Below are 18873 nucleotides of genomic sequence, written 5' to 3' on the forward strand. Positions count from 1 at the left end.
TTTAATTGCGAAAGGGATAATGATTTCTAATGAAATTGGACGGGGCCGAAAGGGCAGCTCCGGGAGAGGTGGCGGGGGGGGGGGGGGGAGTTGCGAGGAAAGAGCTACTAGCCAGCCCCCGGTGCCTCCGCTGGGACCTGGCAAACAGCTGAGTTTTACCGGAGGCAGCTCGGTCTAGGAGCAAGCCAGAAGTGGGCGAGCGGAGTGGGGCGACAGAAGGCTGGAACGGGGGTGGAGGGTGCGCTGGGAGTAGGGGACTGAGGTGACGCTCGCAGGTTTCGCCCAGGCGGCAGGTGTGCGCCCTGGGGAGCGAGTTCCGGGCCAGGAGAAGCCTTTTATACCTGGGTCGGAGCAGCCGGCGGCGGACCGTGGTACTGGCGAGCAATTGGACTATTGTTGATATGCTAATGAGGCGATTAGACTGTTGGTAAAGCGCTGGAAAAGGGAAAAGTTTCTACCATTAGAGGGAGATCTCCGAGCGCACACAGGAGCTCCTTCCCTTCTCTCCTCCTCCTCCTCCTCCTCGCCCTCCTCCTCCTCCTCGCCCTCCTCCTCCTCCTCCTCCTTGCCCTCCTCCTCCTCCTGCGCTTACGGCGGCAGCCGGCACTTTGCGCTTACCCAGAGAGTAGCTCCACTTGGCTGCGAGGCGGAGAGGGGCAAATCCATTCACGCCGATCCATGAAAATGCTTTGGAAACTGACGGATAATATCAAGTACGAAGACTGTGAGGTAAGCGCGGCGCCGGCTCAGTCATTGCTAGCGACCACAGGCTCGGAGCTTGACTCTCCTGTCGCCGGAGCCAGCAGCGAAACGCGGGTGGGACAAACTTTCCCCAGCGCAGCGCCCGCCCCTCGGATTCGCTCGAAGAACGTAGGGGCGCACGCGGAGGGGAGCATTCCCTTTCGTCTCCTTCCTTCGAAGCCCCGTGTCCCACTTTACCCCGCTTTTGGTGTGTGATCAGTTTTGACTATGCCGAAAGAGTGGGCGAAGAGACAAGTTTTTTTTTTTTTAAAGCAATTGCACGCAACTGTGCACGCGCCTGTCTCGCCAGAGCGACTCTAGGGGCCGAGTCACTAGGAAGAGAGGCGAGGGCAAAACCCTGTTTCCCTCCAGCTCCCTCTTTGATCTTTAATATTCCTTCTTTTAGACCTCCTCTTTCCTTTCTTCCACCCCTCCCCCTTTTCTACAGAGGCCCTCGCCTCGGCTTTGGAGGTGGCCCCTTATATTTCACTATGAGCTGCCAGCGGGTTCAACTTGGGAACACTCATCCCGGCTGCCCGGGTTTCGCACCGGACCTCCTGTGTTCCAAGAAGTTCTGAGTAGGGCTTGTGCCGCCCTGGGGGCGGGGTGGGGGGGGAGAAAGAACGCGCTGCGGGGAGCCTTGCTTGACCGCGGGGTCCCCGCCCCCCCACCCCGAGCACCGGCCCCTACACCCCTTTCCATCGCGCCAGCGCGACCGTGGGAATCTCGGTATGGCTGCCCACCGCCACCTCCTCTGGCGCCGGGAACTCGGCCGGCAGGCAGGGCGCTCAGCTCCGGAACCCCTTTGAAAACCTAGGATCCCCAGACCTCAACTTCTTGGGGAGGGCCCTCGGAGAGAGCCAACCACCCACCGAAGCGCTGGGAGCCGGCTTCAGCTTCCCTTTACAATCCGCGCGCGGTTGGGAGCGGGAGGCCCCAGATTATTTAAGTAAAGAGCTGGCAGTTACGAATTTGGTTACTTTCTCTCTCTCTCTCTCTCTCTCTCTCTCTCTCTCTCTCTCTCTCTCTCTCTGTCTCTCTCAACTGGGAGTGCCAAGCACAGGGGGTCTGAGTCGGGGGCGCCGCTGTAGGGGACCCATCTTCACTTGAAACCAGACACTGCGTTTACGGGAAGCTGTGTGCCGCGCGCCGGTTACTTCGTTTTCTTTTCTCCTTTCAAGCCCTCCACTCTCCCTCTTTGGCCTCCCGCTCCCTTCTAAGGGTGGATGGGGCGCCGGCTACTGGACACTTTGTGGGGGGTTCCTGACGTAAGCAGGAAAAGGCGCAGGGACTCCAGGTCCGACCCGTCGCTTTGTGTTTCGGGACTGGGGTGGGGGGTGCGAGGCTTTGGGAGCAGGTTGGAATGAAAGACCCCTTGGCGTCCTGGTTCACTTGGCTCGGGTCTGGGCCACGTTGTCGAGGCCCTGAAGCCGGGCCCCGGGTGCCGGCGCCCTGGGCGGGCGGGGTGTGTGAACCTCAGCTCGGCTCCAAGTGCTGAAGGGACGGGTGCGGGAGGCGAACTTGCACCCCAAGAGGGACCTTGTGAAGGCGCGTGTAAACTTGTAAGGGTAGGAGAAAAGAAAAGAAAAAAAAAAAAAGAGGGTGGTAGTTGGGAGAAATCTAGACTAGAGAAACGAGAGCCAGCCAAATCTGTTCCCACAACTTTGGCGGCAGCTGGCGAGCGCTGGAGCGGGGTTTCGCAGCCGGCTCGAGGCCGTCGGCTTCTGCCCGGCCCTGCAGGTACACGCACGAGGCGAGGGCCCGCTTGTCCTGACAGCCCCGGCGGGCGCCGGCGGAGCAAGCCTTGTCATCCGGGCGGGGGTTGGGGGGCGTCGGGCGGGAGTGGCCCAGCCAGTCGGACGGGTTTGGGCCGGGGAGCCGGGAGCCCGTGCCAGCGGCGTCTCCGTGCGCGCCCCGGGGCCCACGGCACCTCGCAGCTTCGGTCCTGGGGAGCCGTAGGGCGCGGCGGCAGAGGGCCGCGGAGCGCCCGGCCCTGGTGTCCGAGGGAAGCTCCAGGAGGACGAGGAGGAGGAGGAGGAGGAAAAGGGCCGGTCGGGGCTGGCGGGTCGGTCCTGGGCCGGAGCGCCGGGTTGATGGAGCAGCCGCGCGGCAGCGGCCAGCGGAGTCCTGAGTCCCAGGCCCGGGTGCGGAGCAGAGGAGTCCGCGGCCAGAGCCGGCCGGGCAGCATCCCGCGCGCCCAGAGCCCGACGGACGCCGGGCAGCGCTCCCCGGCCGCTCCAGCCCGCTCCGCGCTGCACCCCGAGGTCTGCCCCAGCCTTTAGGTCTGACTGTCCTCGCTCGCTTCCTCCCCCCCTCCCCCTCTCCGCGGCCTCCCCCTCCCCCCCGTGCGCTCCGCTCCGTCCCCTCCTCCTCCTCCTCCCTCTCTCCCTCCCGCCCTCCCTCTTTCCCTCCCTTCCTCCTCGCGGGCTCTTCCTCCTTCCCTCCCTCCAGTCTCCCCACTCCGGGCTCCTCGCCCTCGCCCACACTTTCTTTCTCACACACGCACGCAGACACATTGCTCCCTCTCGGCGCGCTCCTGCCTCGGCCGCCCTCGCTCCCTCTTTCTCTTTCACTTTTGCATGCCCTGCAACCTTTTAAAATGTTGCCCCTTCCTTGTGATTCGCCAGACGCCGTGCCGCGGCCCCCCGCGCGCTCGCCCGCTCGCTCTCTCGCCGGCTTTTTGTCTCTCGCGCTCCCTCTCCCCACCTCCGATTTGCTACACTGAGGCGCCCGTCAATGGACTGCATTGAGAGCCGGCTCCGGCGCGAGTTGCCTCTCCGCTTCACGCTCGATTTCCAGGCATTCTTCCCTTATTAAGTATTCGTGTAATATTAATAGTCATGAATATCTGCTATTAGGAGACTTCAGGAACGCTGCCCGGCGCGGTTATTAGAAGCTCGAGCGAAGCCGCCGCTGAGAAAAAAGGGAGAGACACGGATTCAGGAACACGCACGCACGCACACACTCACAGTTTTCTTTCCCTTTTTTGGGCTTAAAAAAATTTTTTTTTTGCTTTTTTATTTAAACAACATTTTTTAAAAAGAACTTTGCAACCTAACTGAGCGCGGCCAGATAGAGACCGCGGGGTGGACCAGCTGAAGGCGCCGGGCGAATCGGTGGTTCCAGTTCGGATGGACCCGAGCGCGGCTCCCGAGCTCGGGGCGGCGGCGGCGCCGTGACTGCAAGTCCTGGGCGGCGCGGGGCTCCCGGAGCCTTTTGTGTGGGGCGGCGGCCGGGGCTGCCGGGCGCGCCAGGCTTGCTTGGTGGGTTTTTTTTCTTTTTTTCTTTTTCCACCCTGACTCGTTACCCCAGACTCTTCGCAGATGTTAGTTCACAGTTTTTCAGCTATGGTGAGTCCCACCCGTCCCCTCCAAACCCCCAGCCTTCCTTTCTGGAGACTTCGGGTGGCACGCCCAGGTTTCCTGCAGGACACCTTTCCCACCCCACCCCATTTCTTTGTGCATTTCGTCCCCCTTTCCTCCTTTCTCTAGCTTTTTCCCAACCTCCTCCCCCGAAATCCAATGCACTGCCTCCCACCCGCGCCCCGGCTCGCCTTCTCCGCGCGCGCAGACCTACCCGGCCGCCGCCGAGGCTGCCGCCTGTTCGAGGCGCGTTTCCCGGCACGTTCCTCTTGATACTTCACTTTGCTCCCAAATGTTCTCAGCATTTGAGGCTTAATGGGTCTGCAAGAGAAAACGCGCAGCCCGGTGAACCTCCATCTTGCCCCCCACACTCCCCACCCGACCCCGGGGGCATGAGGCTGAACCTTGGAGCGTGCCGGCATTCTCCCGGACTCAACTCTTGGCTAGTTTTTGCAAGCGAAATGTAGTCGAGGAACCAAAAGAAAAGAAAAAAAAAAAAAAAGTTCGGCGTTCCTTTTACCCTTTGGGGCTATGGTGGTGGGGCAGCTGCTGGTTCTTTTACACTCAGTAAGGTCCTGCGTTTCTGGCTGCACGTCTCTCTGTTCTCATTCATCAGGAAGCGGAAAACGCAGCCCTCCCGACCTTGCCGTTGAAAAGCCCCCCTTGAGCTGGTCATTTAAACGCGTGCTTGCCTTACTGCCCCTCTGCGAAATATGTTTCTATTTAAGTCGTCCTGAAATGGCTATAGTCTTTGAAGGTTGACGATGTCGCCCCCTCCCTCCCCTCCGAAGGAACGGAAGGGGGTAAACAAGGCCGTGGGTAGTGGCAGGCAGGTTTAGATCCCGAGGGCCGAGGGAAGGCCGCTTCTGCCTGACGCGGTCAGGAGCGAATCCTTAATTTTGCTTGGGGGTGTGTGTGTGCTTCACGCTGCCACTGCACGCGGCGTTATTGCCGGAGGCCCCTTTTCTCTCTCTTTTCCCCCTTGGAAAGAAACGCACCCGGGAGCGTCTCTAGGGCAGACCTTAACCGTATTTATGCAATTCTCACTAGTCTACGGGTTTTTTTTTTCTTTCCTTTGGACAGGGCCTGCTTCACTTCGGGTGAGAGGTGATTTTACAATTGCACTGTACAGGGCTGAGTTTTCTTCTTCTTCTTTTTTTTTCTTTGCACTCCCCACCCACCCCCACAACCCCGGCAGGCGGCCTGCGGCACCGTCAGGCTGTGGCACGGTCTGGGCCGGATAGGTTTGGCGCGTCCAGCCCGAGCCCCTGTTCTCCGCTCTCCTGGTCTCACCTCCTGTTCTGTGCCCTCCTCTCTTCCAGGACCGTCACGACGGCACCAGCAACGGAACTGCACGGTTGCCCCAACTGGGCACTGTAGGTCAATCTCCCTACACGAGCGCCCCGCCGCTGTCCCACACCCCAAATGCTGACTTCCAGCCCCCTTACTTCCCCCCGCCCTACCAGCCTATCTACCCCCAGTCCCAGGATCCTTACTCCCACGTCAACGACCCCTACAGCCTCAACCCCCTACACGCTCAGCCGCAGCCGCAGCCCCCGGGCTGGCCCGGCCAGAGGCAAAGCCAGGAGTCTGGGCTCCTGCACACGCACCGGGGGCTGCCCCACCAGCTGTCGGGCCTGGATCCGCGCAGGGACTACCGGCGGCACGAAGACCTCCTGCACGGCCCGCACGGGCTCGGCTCAGGACTCGGAGACATCCCGATCCACTCCTTACCTCACGCCATCGAAGACGTCCCGGTAAGAGGCCGCGCGGGACGGAGGGTTGGGGAGACAGTTCCCTTACCATGAAACCGTTTATTTTATTGAAGGGGGGGATACGGGAGTAGGAGAGGGGTCTTTTGATCGAATGAAATCGTAGCAACAATAATACGTATTTAAAAAAAAACAGCAAGTAGTGATTTCCACCGCCCCCCAGAACAATGGTTCCTGGGGCTCCTTCGAACAATGCCTACCTTCCCATTCTCGCAGCAGCTCAAGGGATAAATCAGGGGAGTGTCACCGTTCACAACGTCTTCCCCTCTGGAATCCCCAAGCTGCAGGAAGGGTTTAACACCACCGGTGAGGCGTGGGGTCCCTGGCCTGACCTTGAATAGAAACCCCAAGAACTTCTTTTCACGTTGCAAAAACAACCATGGAAGATATTCTCCGAAGATGATTCTATTCGGATTGTATCAGCTCTGGGGCAACCTTCGGAGTTGCACTGCATTCCCTATCCAGATTAAAGAAAAAGTAGCTAATCCTAGCTGATGAGCATTCAAATACAGACTTGTCTTCCTAGGGGTGCTAAGTGGTGATCCCCTAAATCATTAGCTGGGTTCCCGACGCCTATCAGACCCGGCCACACCCCGTATTAAATTAAATGTTTTCAGACTGTGGGGTAATAATGTTATTTGAGTTCTTAATTCAGTTATCAATAAATGTAGTTTAAAATGACTTCTAAGTAAGTGTGGCATTAGCACTGTTATGCAGTGTGCAAATCAGGTTTTTGGTAATTTGAAAATACTTTCTGAAATCAACTTTAAACCAACATCTCTGCTTCAAGTCTGTACATTTATGGTTTCCTCTCAACCTTCCTGAAACGGAATAATTTTATTAAAGCTGTAAAGGCTTCTGTTAAAGCTGCTTTTCTTTGCAGAGGAAATGTATCTGGATGTGATTTTTGCTAAAATGCTATTTCAAATTACTGCATCAAATATTGCAGCAGTATGTCCCTTGACAGTTTAATGATTGCTGCATTAGATCGTAAGGAAATTGGTCAGATGAACTTACCTCCTTGCTTGGTGGATTCAAGACATTTTTTAAAAAAACTTCCATAGGAAAATAGGAAATGTATTACATCACTCATTTGATCCAGTTAACCACTGAAATTTGTTGGTTATATTTAGCGACCTCACGGACCACTGAAAGTAGGTACCTGATTCAGCATAGGGGGCAGTGAGCACTGGCCTGGGGGGGTGTGTTTTTAGAAAGTAGTACTTAGTAGTGTGTTTTTGGAGTAAAAGGAGCGATACCTTATAAAAGAGCACTTCAAGTGGAAATCATGCTCTTCTTCAGCTTCCTTCTCAAAGCAGCTCTCCGAATCCTTTTCTTTGCAAATATTTGCATTGCTTTTGGAATTGACGTGGGTTAGAACTGCCCTGTTTCACAGAACTGCCAGTGGCTGGTATGAATTCCTAGCACCTGAACAGTCACTGTGGTGAAACTCTTCAGTAGGAGAAAGTAACCAAAAAAAAAAAAAAAAAAAACCAAATCAACTAAAAACAAGGAATTCTAGCTGCTGTTCTTGCCTTTCCCTCCCCTACCTTTGAAGAAGAAAAAAAATCTTTCAAAGGAATTTGGGTCAGCGATGGGGTTTGTTTTCAATTTTCCCATCGCAGCAACAGTTAACCTTTCCAAAGAATGGCTGCTGAATATTTAAGAAAATCAAACCGTTGGTGAAAATTATGTAATCATTAATATCTCAGTGGGGTTTTCCACTTAACAGTCTTCTCTGTATGGACAAGGCCTAGAAATAATACAAATAAAAGCCCCACACCACACTGCATTTCCTTTATGGGTTTAGGGTACATGCATAAAGGGATCATATTTCCCCATATAGTTAAAACACAAGAACTGCAGTAGTCATTTCTGAACATTTCTCAATTTAATTATGCTTAAATCCAGAAGCACTTTAGGCAAGTTACAAATGAGAGCATTGAGTATAATAAAACCTGTAATAAAAGAACTTAGTGCCATCCAGCCGGAATCGTTGCGATCAGGCACAATTAACAGGAGCATAAATCCAAGACAGAATGGAAAATGCTCGAATCAGTATTATTGTTGGACAAAGACTAGAGAAGGAAGTAATAGGTTTTTAAATGGTGATGCCTGTGTTTGGTAACGATTGCGGAATCCTCCATCTCAGCAGCCCTGGTGCTAATTTGTAAACACAGCCAGACATTATATTGCCTGTCAGCTTTCTGCATTAGAAAACATGATTTCATTTTACTTTCTAATCACGTTTTGACTCTAGCACACACATGTATATCCATCCATCTGTTAAAAAAAAAGAGAGAGAGAGAGAGAGAGAGAGAGAGAGAGAGAGAGAGAGAGAGAGAGAGAAATCCATGCCAGCAACAAACCTGGTCCTGGAAACGGCACCGGGATCTCACAGGGGGCTTTTTGTGTGTTTCTTTTTGATCATTTTCGATCATTTTCATATTGTTGTCATATCCAGTTTGGGCAGTGATAGAATGTTCTTGAAGAAAAGCATTTCTACTTTTCCGTAGGTGAACGCGCTTGCTGTTTATTACACTGCCTCCGTGGTTCACCCTCTCCTGGTCCTCCCGCCCCTGTCATTTCTATTGTGTTCCTCTGGCTTCTGCTGCCTTGAGACACTGGACTCTCCAAGGTCCAAAGCCTCTTAGGCGCCTGACTAAAGCTAGGTGCGTTTCTAAAGGCTCAACTGACTGGAGGAAAGATTGGGTGCTCCAAAACTTTAATTTCCAAAGAAAAGTTTATTCCCCACCCCCCACACCATCCCCTCCCAAAATGGATTATTTGCAAGGGGGTATGGGGGGGTGGGAGGGAGGAGAAATTGGCCCTGGATGTGCAGTGAAACCTCTTGAGTTGCAAAGCCCCAAATTCCAATAAGCCAAGATGAGATGTTTATATATAAATGTCATTATATGGCAGAGGGAATTTCAGTTCTGCACCTTCCCCTCCCCCCACCTTGCAGGGAATATTCATTTCCTTTTGTTTTGATGATACACTTACATCCATGTGCGCCCTTTTGTTGCAGCACGCAGAAGACCCGGGTATTAACATCCCAGATCAAACTGTAATTAAGAAAGGTAAGCCACTTCCTTCTGCATTCCAAGCGTGTCCTTACAGGCACAGCGCTATTTAAAAGAACTTGCAGAGCTGTATTTATTTTTTTCAAATAGGATTTCCTAAAGGCTCAGAATTAGCAAATAGATAGGCGCAGCACAGCAGTGCTTAAATGATCGGCTTTCAGTATCTTGGTAATGGCAACAAACTAGCTTTGTTCTGACCCAGCATTTGACTGTTCCTCTTGTTTCATGGCATTTGGACCAACAGAGAGGTGCAATAGTAGCAGGGATCTGGTGGTTGAATTGCAATTTGGGAACGGTTTAGGTGTTAATCATGTAGTTAATCCATTGTGTGAAGGCCAAAGGTGTTATGATGCTACGACAGTGTAATTTCGTATGAATATTCAGTCAGAAAAGAAGAGACACTCGGCAAAGAGGCAACTTTCTTCTTCCTTGGTTTCCTGTTGGCTGTGAAAGAGTTTTGAAACTTTGTGAATTGGGTTAACAAACATATAGCTTTTGGTCATGTTGAAGATGTCAGAATCAACAGCTTGTTTGTTCGGAACAGAAACTGTTAGAAGTGTCAGTGATTTGCATGGATTTGTTACTTAGTGAGTAGAAACAAAGTTTCCCTGGATTAAATGCTGTTGACTGCTGACAGCGGCTTTTTTTTTTCTTTTTTTTTTTTTTTTTTTTTTGGTGATGGTGGCAATGTTACATTTCATGGTTCTAGGTACCACCAGAGGACGATGCTATATAAAACTGTTCTCATTTCTAACCCCAATCAGTTTTGGTGGCTAGCTTAAAGTTTCATTTTTGCATCTGTGAAGTCTGTCACATCAAATTAGATGAGCAAGGGATAAATCTTAAGAGATGCTCTTTCCAAGTCGACATGATAATTGGCTCTTTTATTAGTAATCTCTCAAGAGTTCGTTTAACTCCTATTGTCTCTATTAGCCTCCCCAGAGCTATTAATGTCACAAGTGATCTATCCAAAACCTGCTGCCCCCCCCCTCCCCATCCAGCTAGGCTATCCCCATTAAAGAACGCACCAGGAGCGCTGCGAGGCTCTGCCAGGCAGGCTGCAGCACTCCAACGTGGAATTGTTAACTGCAGATGCCACGCGGCAGCTCACACACTACGGAAACTTGCTACTGCTCTTCAATTCCAATCCCTCCGCCCCCGCCCCAGCAATGGCGGGCCCCAGCACGCAGCCTTTACTGGTTTTGCAGGAGGCCGACTCCTTCCCATGGGAGGTGTTTAAAGGGAGAGGGGCAAGCAACTGTTAGCTCCACAGGACATGGGCTGCTAGCACTCTTGTCTGTCCTTCATCCTCCTTCTTCCTAGGACTGGAATGTATCTGCAAAAACGCAGGGTCTTTAAAAAAAAAAATTCTTTCTAGAATCGGGTCCATCTGTTTACGGATAGGATATGGTGTTGCCAGCCTGCTGTCTTAACCGAAGGGCTCTGGGCATCTAAGCCTCCTGATTTTAACTACAAGCAGGTCCTGGAGGCCATGTTCCCCGCCCCTCTAACCTCACAAAAACCCCCAAGGGCACTTCACTTGCTGCACGGGGCCCCCCGCTGCTCCTGCACCTTGCTCGGGGCCCAAAGGGTCACTATGGCACCACTCCCGTCTGAAGCCGCACGGTCGGCGGCGGCCGGGAGGGCAGGGAAGGCGAGGGGAAAGGGCTCCGGATTTCCAGAACTGAAAGGGAAGCAAAGCAGGGTTTGGGGAGGAGACGTCCCCTCGACGCGCACACGCAGCCTCCCCTTCTTGTCTCCGCAGGCCCCGTGTCCCTGTCCAAATCCAACAGCAACGCCGTCTCCGCCATCCCTATTAACAAGGACAACCTCTTCGGCGGGGTGGTGAACCCCAACGAAGTCTTCTGTTCAGTTCCGGGTCGCCTCTCGCTCCTCAGCTCCACCTCGAAGTACAAGGTCACGGTGGCGGAAGTGCAGCGGCGCCTCTCCCCGCCCGAGTGTCTCAACGCGTCGCTGCTGGGCGGGGTGCTGCGGAGGTGAGGCCCGCCGCGACGGGGCGCGCGGGCGGAGCGCACTGCGCCTGCGCTGCGGCGGCCGCGGCCACGCCGCTCGCGCCGCGCCCCACCCACCTCCCTTCTCCCCGCCCCTTTCCTTCCCGAGGTGGGCGGGGCGGAGCGTCGCGCGCCTGCGCTCTCCGCCGCCGCCGAGCGGCGCGCTCGCGGGGTGCTCGGGGCCCCTCCTCCGCGCGCACGCGCAGCTCGGCTGCGGCGGGCTCAGTGCCGGGCGTCGCAGCCGCGGGGCGCTTTGCGCCCGCCTTTTTGCTCTTGGCGTGTGTCTTGCGAGCCTGAGGAAACTTCCTCGGGTGGCTCGCTGTTTGGGTCTCCCACGGTTGTCCCCTGAGGGTTTTAGGAGAATGGCTTGTAACTAAAGGAAGAGACTAGTGGTTTTCGTAGGGCGACGGCCCTCACCCGGTCCCTCTCACCTCCGTCCCGCCATCCACCCCCAAAACTCCCAGCTTGGGGCCAGAGGCGTCCGCGGTGCAGGAGCCCTCGTGGTGCCTCGGGCAGCATCCTGCCGCGCGTGCAGTGGTACCCAGGGTGCCCGCGTCCAGGCCCTGCGGGGTGGGAGGGATCCATTTCCCGGCTACCATTGGGAAAGGTCATGGAGGTGGCACCCTTGCCTCCCAGCAGGTTTCTCCCAGGGCTTCCCAAAAAGGCCAGCTGTGGAGCTTGTGTGGAATTGGACCCAGAGAGAGTGTTTCTCCTCCTTTGCCCAGAACTGAGAAGTTGGTCGTTTTGACTTTATTTATTGAGCTGCGTGTGGCCTCAGGTTGCGCTCTGGCGGGAGTACCTCAGCCGGGCCTGGGAGGTGGTGTTTTTTTGTGGAAGGTTCTGGCATCCGTGATGGCGGCGTGCCGTTTTGCCTTTGCAACGTCCCCTTGACATAGATCTCTGCCCCCTGCTCTGCCGTCCCTTCCCCCACCCCAGGATTGGAGACTGTTTACCTAGGGGAGTATAATCTAATCCACGCAATTAAGGAGCACGTGAGGAGGGAATCAAATCTGGAATTAATTAATTTGCTGTTTTATTTAAACAATTTATCTTAACCACTTTCTGATTATGGGAGTCTATTTAGACATCTCTTTAGGCCCGCCTCCATTGTCTGTGAAATCGGTTGAACTTTTTGCAGGCTGCTGTCAGCCGTTGACGTTTCCAGTTAAGCTGGTGACATGGCATGTAAACAGTTGGTGAAATGCATTTCCCACTGGGGCTCCAGCGCGAGCAAAGAAACGCAGGAGTGATGATAACTTTTGGTTACTCCGTACAACCTAACAGCAGTTCTTGCAAAGAAGAGTTAAAGACTCCTTTGGGGTTTGTGTGATTGTAGCAACAGGAAAAATATACAGTCATCTGCGAACTGCAGACTACGTCAGACCCTGGAGATCATCTGTGTGTGTGTGTGTGTGTGTGTGCGCGCGCTTGTGGCTCTTCCTACCCGGATCTGGGGGAGGCAGACCCTTCCTAGCTGCCACAGCCTTTGCAGTCAGCAACAAACACGAGGGCTGCTCTCCAGTTGAACAGGCGTTGTTGCTTTCCTATGATCTTTCAGGGTACCCTTCCTTCCAAGATCCTCACCCCGTTAATGTGCGGGGGCTGTGCTTCCTACTTCTTTTTTTCATTATTTCATTTTCAGACACAGTTCTGTAGGCTCTGGGATTCCCCCCTAACCCCTCCCGCTTCCTACTTTTTCAAAGCACGTTTGAGGAAACTTGGAAATGACTTCAGTGGGACGGGAACAGCTAGATGTTTTCTCAGTCCTTTTCTTGCATGTATTTGTTTGACAGGGCGAAGTCGAAAAATGGAGGAAGATCTTTAAGAGAAAAACTGGATAAAATAGGATTAAATCTGCCGGCAGGGAGACGTAAGGCAGCCAACGTGACCCTGCTCACGTCACTCGTGGAGGGTAAGCGAATCCACCTGCTGGCTGGGGAGGAACTGCCCTTTGGGAAAACGGATGATATTTCGTTGGCCAGATGTTGGCTTCGATTTGGTGTCAGGTGGGCAGTCTCATTTTTTCCAGGGCATCTCGCTGGAAGTGAAGGAGAAACTTAGACACCAAAACAGACCTAGGAGTGTATACTGTTCCTCCCTGCTTGCCGCCTCCCTCTGAGTCCCGGCTCCCTCTTCTGATACTGACCTAAGCAGTGTGTGAATTTCAGAGCTGCACATTTTCCAAGTTCCTGTCTCCTTTCAAGAGCTCGGCAGTAAATCACTGAAGTTGTTCTGACATCTGCGTTTGAGAAATCCGTGACCATTACTTCCTGAATTAATTTGGGAATCTTTGACCTGCATCCTGATTTAAGGCCATCCTGAAAGCTCACGGTTGTAAGCTTTTCAGGTTTTGGTTTTCCGACCGTGGGCTCCCTTATCTCCTGTGTAATTGTGCTTTCGCTCCTGGAGGGGAAGGAAAGTGGCCAATTTCAGACTTGGCTTGTGTGGCTCTGGAAAGAAAAGAAAGAATGTAATAGGGCCAAAAGTTCCTCTTGGCAATTTTGAACACACACATCCATGCACAGAAACACACTCACACACACACACACCTTTCCTAACTCCCCAAGCACATCCAAAAACCCCTCCGTGGCCTCTGCTTGCTCTAGGATAGAAACCATCACCAGTATCCATTCACATTTCTGGTGCCTGTTACATTTTTTGAATACTTAATTGACTAATTGATATTTTGCTGTGTTGGAAAAAGTAGGTCTGTCTTTTTTTTTTTTTTTTTTTTTTTTTTTTTACTTTGTGCCTTATTGTAAATGTTTTCAGCTAATAGAGACAAAAAAGAAAAGAGGGAGAGCGGTACATTTATGTTGCCAAGCAGATTTAAGGATAGCATGTATAGTGAAGGAGTCATTTTTGTTTTATTTACATCTCAAATCTGAAGCTGTCTGTTCCCATTGAATTCAGGTTCTCTGTGCAGTTCTTAATTGGAAGAGTAGTCCTATGAATTCCGTTTGGTAGTTATGGAAGAAAAGTTGGTATTAGTGCGACTGAAACCTTAGCAACTGTTTTGTGCCAGAAACTCAATGACAGTAGCAGGATGTTCAAAATAACAGTGCCTAGAGGAGCCATGCCATTCATGTCCCTGGAGAGCTGTGCACCGAGAGACAGCCTGGTGGCATTGGCCTGGGCTGGAGCAGGAGGCCTGGTCTGGGCTTGGGGGCCGAACGCCGAGACAGGGAGGCCGTTTCTGAACTGTTATTGTTTGTGATCCGCTCCATTTTATGGAAGCAAGCTCTGCGGAGAGAGCTTTGATGCTCTAATTGGCGCATGCGTTCTTCCGGAGCTGGAGCTAATGGCAGGAAGCCCTGCAGTAAAAACCAACTGGTTCAGGAAATTAAAACCAAAGATTCGAAAATCAACAACACAGACAGACTCAGTGGAGTGACCTCTCAAATCCTTTTGGTTAATCGGTTTGGATGAACAGATAATTATAAGTGATCAAGTTAATGTAAACCCGTAGTGGGTCCCTTGCAGAAAAACTCAAGGAGCAATTATGAATATCATTTATGAATGTGTTGATAGGTGTGAGGTCGGAGCACAAGAAATGTTTTAAAAGAGGAATGTGTTGGGGGAGGTTGTCAGCAAGGTTAGTACGTGGGATTCACATTTCAGATCATGCTGGCAGGCTCCTAGGGCCACGTGGCCATGTCCTTCTGATAAATGCATCCCATCAGGGCCTTCAGAAAAGGCCTGAAATGAGAAAACAGGTTGTTTGTGTTTCCGTCAACATCTGGGTTAAGAAAATAAGGGAGTCGGCGAGTGGGGAGGAAGTCATGATCCTGACTTACCTCCAGTTGGCCTCACCTCCCCTCTCTCGCCTCCTGCCAGGAGAAGCCGTCCACCTAGCCAGGGACTTTGGGTATGTGTGCGAAACCGAATTTCCTGCCAAAGCAGTAGCTGAATTTCTCAACCGACAACATTCCGATCCCAATGAGCAAGTGACAAGAAAAAACATGCTCCTGGCTACCAAGTAAGGCATTTCCCGTGGTGGGGGCGGGCGGCGGGGTCTCCAGGTCTCCGAGTCCAGAGCCTCCCAGGAGCAGCTTTGCTCTTCTTCTTCCTCTCCCCTTCTCCTCTGTGCTCACCGGCCTCTCGTGCTCAGTCCCGCGCAGGAGCACAGTTCTCCAGACCAGACTCTGCTGAAGGGGAAATGCTGGTGCGCGTGCCAGGCCCTGCCATCTCTGGGCGCTCTCTCTCGCACTCTCTCCCCCACCCCTCCTGTCTCTCTGCTGAAATATGTACAAGTGGGGGAGTGTAGCAGTTTGGAGTCATTGGAAACTCCAAGTGGATCAGGGGCCCCGGGCCATTTCAGAGACCAGCATGGAATCCTGAGAAGGGTGATACCATCAGCCCCTGTCTCCTGCTAACGTGTTCTCCAAGGGCAAAGATTAAGCTGTGGCCTGCAAAAGGTGCAAGGCAGGGGCTGTCTGAGTTTAACCCTAATCCCTTAGGCCACTTCGTTTTTCCTCTTCAAAAGTCACACACACACACACACACACACACACACGCACACAGACAGACATGCACGCGCACACCCCACAGCTCTACCCCACAAGTTTTAGCGTGGGTGGTAGGGGAAGCTGTCAGGGAGGTTTCTGAATGGCCCAAGTTCTGTTCTCACGGAGCCCAGGCTGAATGGGTCCCTCCAGGTGGTGTGTGAAAAGAAAATGAATGTTTTGATATGTTTTGTGGAAATTAAAAGGCTTGTTTGGAAGCCCTTAATTATCACAAGTCGATGTCACAGGAGGGCAAGAAGCAGAGGCCTTGGGTGGGACACTGTTTCTGGCCTGGGGATATGAGCTGGCCTTGGAGAAGGAAAGCGGCTAATGTGCCTCCCCACCCCCAGCCCTGGGCCAAGCTGCTGCCCAGCCGTGGGTGCAGGGCCCAGGCTGCTGCTGCGGTGTGGGGGCCTTCCGGCTGACTGCGCAAAGCCCCTTCTGAGATTCCCACTGCTCTGCTCTTGGCTTCCTGAGTTTTGTGATTTTTTTTTTTTTTTTTTTTTTTTTTTGATTCTTAGGCGAGGGGGTAGAAGGGAAAGGAGAAATAGGAAATGGAAACGCCTCTTTCCCCAAATCACCTTGAACTGCCTCCTAGTGAGAGGGCCCCCATGCCTTGGCTTGTTGAAGGCCAAATCATCCCCAGGACAGACTTGGTGCCTATTTGAACAATCTCAAAGTTGTGCCCTTCTGTGTGAATTCAGCCTGGCTGGAGCTTCAGAGAGTGTGGGGAGACATGAACTACCGGGAGGGCTGTGGGGAGGGTCTGGGCTCCGGCTCCTGGGAGATCTCACAGCTGCCTGGGCCTGTCCTTCCTCAACTTCCAATGTGGGATGTCTTCCTGTTGTCGGGGATGCTTGGTGTCAGGCGAGAAGTGGGGCAGAAGCCTGACACAGTGAGAATGGGGGAGTGTGTGTGTGTGTGAGAGAGAGAGGTGGGAAAGGCACACCTCTGAGCAAGCAGAGATGGCTTAGTGGACATGCATGCACAGGGACTGGCGTCCATGTGGCCACACCTGGCTGCCTCTAGCCTGGGTTCAAGTCAGGTGGCTGCTGGAGCCAGGTAGCGGCAAGCTGTGGCCAGGCCGCTGGGGCTGCTCCAAGCAGAGCCTCACCTCTCTCTCTCTCTCTGTCTCTGTCTCTCTCTCTCTCTCACTCTGCTTCCCTGGTGTTGCAGACAGATATGCAAAGAGTTCACCGACCTGCTGGCCCAGGACCGGTCTCCCCTGGGGAACTCCCGGCCCAACCCCATCCTGGAGCCTGGCATCCAGAGCTGCTTAACTCACTTCAACCTCATCTCGCACGGCTTCGGCAGCCCCGCCGTGTGCGCCGCCGTCACGGCCCTGCAGAACTATCTCACCGAGGCCCTCAAGGCCATGGACAAAATGTACCTCAGTAACAACCCCAACAGCCACACGGACAGCAGCGCCAAAAGCAGCGACAAAGAGGAGAAACACAGGAAGTGAGCCCCGCCCGCCGCACCTCTGCCCTCCCCACCCCCCGCCGGCAGGTGACAGCTGGGGACCAGCCACCCTCACTGCCGCTGCTGCTGCTACCGCCATCACCGCCACCGCCGCCGCCCCGGCTCCCCCAGGCTCCCGGGGACTGCTCCACTGTCAGGAGTGGGCAGCCACTGCCGACTCGGCCCCCTGCCTCGACTTACCCCTTCAGCACCCACAAGCCTCCCCCACCCCCGCCCTCTTCTGGAGCCTAAGAGAACAGAACAGGCCGTGAAGCCAGCAAAGAAAAGTTCTGTCAAGTTTATGAACTTTTTTTTTTAATATCAGCAACAGCAACGAAAATATTAAAAAAAAAACAAACTTTTTTTCTAGAAAAAAGAACATAAAAATAAAAAAAAAAAATTATCTGAGCTTCATGGGACTGAAGCACGACCTTCCCTTCCATACTCCAGTTCAGATTGTAGCCATACTAAAAATAATAATAAAAGGCAAAAAGGATAATGACATTTTTATCAGTATTGTGAATAAACTTGAACACAAATACACGAAGTTCCATGTCATGTCTTCAGTTGTACAAGTTTTCCCTCAAGGTAAAGCGACCAACTGGAACTCTGGCACAAGATTCAGTTCCATAAGGGAATCAGTGTTCATGATTCTGTATATATTTATTTATGTGTAATTTAATGGGAATTGTAAATATGGTGAGTCTGTTTTAAGCCATTTTTTTTTTTTTTTAATTTATCTGGTGATCCTGTTTACCTCTTGTTTGGTGGGTTTGGAATCTTCCCTTTAGTTCTTCATTGTGGTTCATGGTACTTATTTAGAAATCCAAGGTTTGGGGAATTTTTTTTTCCTTTCCCTCTGGCATTCATGAATTTAGCCCTGTTGTAGCATGTTAAAGGTGACAGTGAAACAGCTGAACAAATTTTAAAAAGCCAAATAAAATTTTATTTATAATTAGTGTTACATTTAGCTTTTCATTGAACTGAAAGTAAACAAACAAAAAAAAAATGCTACTGGACCCCAGAACGATTTTTAAACTGGAGTGGCTCGATGAGTCTTCTGAGCGTGGTGGGGAGGAAAAGGAAGAGTTTGTCTAGTCCACTGTCCTCCCAGGAAACCATCTCTTGAGCAATAAATGAATATTGTCTTTAAACCAAGGGTTAGCGACTTTCTCTCTCTCTCTCTCTCTTTTTATTCAAAGAACTTCAGACATTTGGGACCACCTGGTATTCTGTCTTTTCACTGGCCATATTGGAAGCAGTTCTAGTTGTATTGTACTGGGTTGTGCTGGCAGTAGTTTCCATGCCTGTCAATGTATCATAGTCCTTTGTTGCCCAGATAAATAAATATTTGATACGCTTTATGTCGATTTTTTTTTATTCAGTGGCTGTCTTTACCCAGGCGTATTTTTGTTCTTGGCAGTATTTTTTATTCAGTATGGTTACAGTAATTGAGTTTAACTCTCCCTTGCCAATTGCTCCTTGCAATAAGCAGCTGAACCCATTGTTTCCCTCAAGTATAATAAAAACTTACTTTCAACTTGGAGTTCAGAGCAGGGTATCATTTAGATATTCCACCGAGTCTGTATCCAGACAAATGACACAATAAAACCCAATGTATTCTTTTGGATAAAAAATGGTTTGTACCGCTAAAGGAATGACATACTATCTTTTCCTGACTAGAAACATTAATTTTACTATTAAAAATAAAGTGTAATTTTATTTATGTTGTTCCTTTAAGTTTTCATTTGTGTTTTGGAAACCAAAATATAAACATTCAGGATGGCAAGGAGGATGGAGAGGTGAAGACCCCCAGAAGACTCTCCCCCTCCCCCCTTAATATGGAATCTGTCTCAGGATAACTAAAATTTAAATGGCTTAGTTCATTAGCACAAAGGAAACACCCTGCTTCTCTCTGGCTGAGACTTGGACTGGAG

General features: G+C 51.9%; 1 protein-coding gene across 2 annotated transcripts; it reads left to right on the plus strand.

The window, feature by feature from the left end:
- The first annotated feature begins 678 nt into the window (after positions 1-678).
- TFAP2A (transcription factor AP-2 alpha) lies at positions 679-18300 on the plus strand. 2 transcript variants are annotated; one of them, XM_004596511.4, is made up of 7 exons: positions 679-729; positions 5426-5860; positions 8904-8955; positions 10724-10955; positions 12764-12882; positions 14808-14949; positions 16652-18300. In XM_004596511.4, the coding sequence occupies exons 1-7, from the start codon at positions 679-681 to the stop codon at positions 16938-16940; spliced, it is 1320 nt and encodes a 439-aa protein (XP_004596568.1). In that variant the 3' UTR covers positions 16941-18300. The 2 variants fall into 2 exon arrangements, with proteins under 2 accessions (XP_004596568.1, XP_004596569.1); XM_004596512.4 differs by lacking the exon at positions 679-729 and adding an exon at positions 4029-4091.
- Positions 18301-18873: the final 573 nt, after the last annotated feature.

Source organism: Ochotona princeps, chromosome 1 (assembly GCF_030435755.1).
Source record: "Ochotona princeps isolate mOchPri1 chromosome 1, mOchPri1.hap1, whole genome shotgun sequence".
NCBI lineage: Eukaryota > Metazoa > Chordata > Mammalia > Lagomorpha > Ochotonidae > Ochotona > Ochotona princeps.